General features: G+C 34.9%; 1 protein-coding gene across 1 annotated transcript; it reads right to left on the bottom strand.

Moving 5' to 3' along the window:
- Window positions 1-1,279: 1,279 nt before the first annotated feature.
- LOC126702817 (uncharacterized mitochondrial protein AtMg00810-like) lies at window positions 1,280-1,834 on the bottom strand. The gene has a single exon (XM_050401678.1). It carries the CDS (start codon window positions 1,832-1,834, stop codon window positions 1,280-1,282), a length of 555 nt encoding a protein of 184 aa, XP_050257635.1.
- Window positions 1,835-2,372: the final 538 nt, after the last annotated feature.

Here is a 2,372-nt window from a genome sequence, read left to right on the forward strand (position 1 = left end):
TGACATGTCAATAAACATTAAAAAAAAAAAAAAAAGTATGTAATCCTATTTTGTGATTTGTGGCTTATCTATTTGTAAGGTTTATCTAGTAAAATTTTTAATATAACTAACATTACTCTTTTTAGTTACAATTTATTCCTTCTATCTTGTTGTCTATTCATATCATTTGCATAAAAAGCTTGGACCAATTCATTTTGAAAAATGGGGTTGATGCCTTTTTTTTCTTTTTTCTTTTTTCAATAAAAAAAAAAGAGGGAGTTTTCGGTGTGGGCTTATCAGCTCCACACCACGTAACAGCAATGGGTAATACCATGTGTACCACATAAGTCTTACTAGAACTATCGTTTAATACGCTTCTCTTTAAGTACTAAAACAAAGACTTCTACCATCAGGCCACATCTCATGTGGTAGGTTGGGATTAATGCTATTAACTAATAAAGAAGCTGAAGTGATATAAATATATATATAAATATATATATATATATATATATATATATATATATATATATATAAAATAAAAAGGGACTATACCATATAAACTATTGGTATTGCGGTAATCAAGTCTTTCATCAGGGAATCCAAACTGATATTCAAATAGCAATAGATCATATTCATCACAACTTCGCTAAATTCTCTTCCTTAATGCCACCCACAAACTGTTGGCATATGCGGAATTTTTATTGATAAATAGCAATGGATTACAAGGTTTTTTATTTTTGTGATGCAAAGCTGCTGCTCCTGCACAATGCTAGGCAGATTTTTCTGATCTGCATAAACCAGTACAATAGCACTTATTTATACTTCAAAGAGCCTTCTAGACCTCTAGATACAAGTAACTGACCCTTAGGAACACAGAACACCAACAGACCTGAAATACTAACAGCCATCGATCATCTAGAAATTTCTTTATTAAAATTACAAATTAATTCTAACACCCCCTCTTAATTTGTAATCTTTAATTGCTTCTTGAACCACTCCATTCTGTCAACTGTAGCTGCTTTGGTGAGAACATCTACTGGCTGATCATTGGTACTGACAAATTGCAGTTGGATTTCACCTTCACCAACCAAGTCTCAAATAAAATGGTGCCTAAGCTCAATGTGCTTTGTCCTTGCATGAAAAAAAGGATTCTTAGCCAAATAGCAGTAGGTTCTTCAATTTTTTGTTGCAAATCTGAAAGTAATCTCCTTAGCCAAATAGCTTTACATGCTGCATCAGTTGCTGCAATATATTCAGCTTTTGCTGAAGATAAGGCAACTGTCTTTTGCTTCTTTGAACTCTAAGCAATCACATTTGATCCCAAGCAAAAGATGTAGCCACACGTGCTTTTTCTGTCATCAAGTGATCCAGCCCAATCACTGTCAGTGAAACCAACAAGATTGTTGCCATTCTCCTTTTTGTACAAAATGCCTAGCTTCTTGGTGCCTTGTAGGTAGCGAAGAATTCTTTTTGCTGCTACATAATGTAGCTTGCTAGGCTGATTCATAAACCTTGATATAAGGCTGACTGAATGAACAATATCTAGCCTTGTATTTGTGAGATAAATCAAAGAACCAACAAGGCTTCGATATGTCTTTGCATCTACCTTTTCCACTGCATCTTCTTGCTGCAATTTCTCATTAGAAGACATAGGTGTGGACACTGGTTTACATGCTACCATGTGAAATTTTTTAAGCAAATCTTCAATGTACTTTTCTTGGCAAATAAAAACTTCACCTGTAGATTGTCGCACTTGAAAACCAAGAAAGTATTTCATCAAACCCAAATCAGTCATCTCAAATTCTTTCATCATGGCCTTTTTAAAATCCTCAACCATCTTCCTATTTGTGCCCATATAGATCAAATCATCAACATATAAGCAAATTACTAGAAAATCTCTAGTACCTTCACGCTTGACATAAAGCGATGGCTCACATATGCTCCTTTGAAAACCATTTTGGCGAAAGTAGCCGTCAATTTTGCTATTCCAAGCTCTTGGAGCTTGCTTTAGGCCATACAATGCCTTTCAAAATCGATAGACTTTGTCTTCTTTGCCTTTCTTCATGTATCCCTTCGGTTGCTCTTCGTACACTTCTTCTTCTTAGTCACCATTTAAAAATGCTGACTTAACATCAAGCTGAAATACTTCAAGCTCCATTTGTGCGGCAACAGCTAAGAAAGTTCTAATAGTTTCCATGTGAACAACGAGTGCAAATGTTTTATGGAAATCTACTCCAGGCTGTTGCGAATAGCCTTTTGCAACCAAACATACCTTATGCTTTTGAATTGAGCCATCTTCATTGTACTTAGTTTTGTAAATCCATTTTAAGACAATCACATCTCTTCCATTAGGCAAGTCCACAAGCTCCCATGTCTGATTCTTCTCAATGCTA

The sequence above is a fragment of the Quercus robur genome, chromosome 2 (genome assembly GCF_932294415.1).
Source record: "Quercus robur chromosome 2, dhQueRobu3.1, whole genome shotgun sequence".
NCBI lineage: Eukaryota > Viridiplantae > Streptophyta > Magnoliopsida > Fagales > Fagaceae > Quercus > Quercus robur.

Coding starts and splice junctions, on each gene's coding strand:
- LOC126702817 (XM_050401678.1), bottom strand. CDS start 1,834: ATGGGCACAAATAGGAAGATGGTTGAGGATTTTAAAAAGGCCATGATG.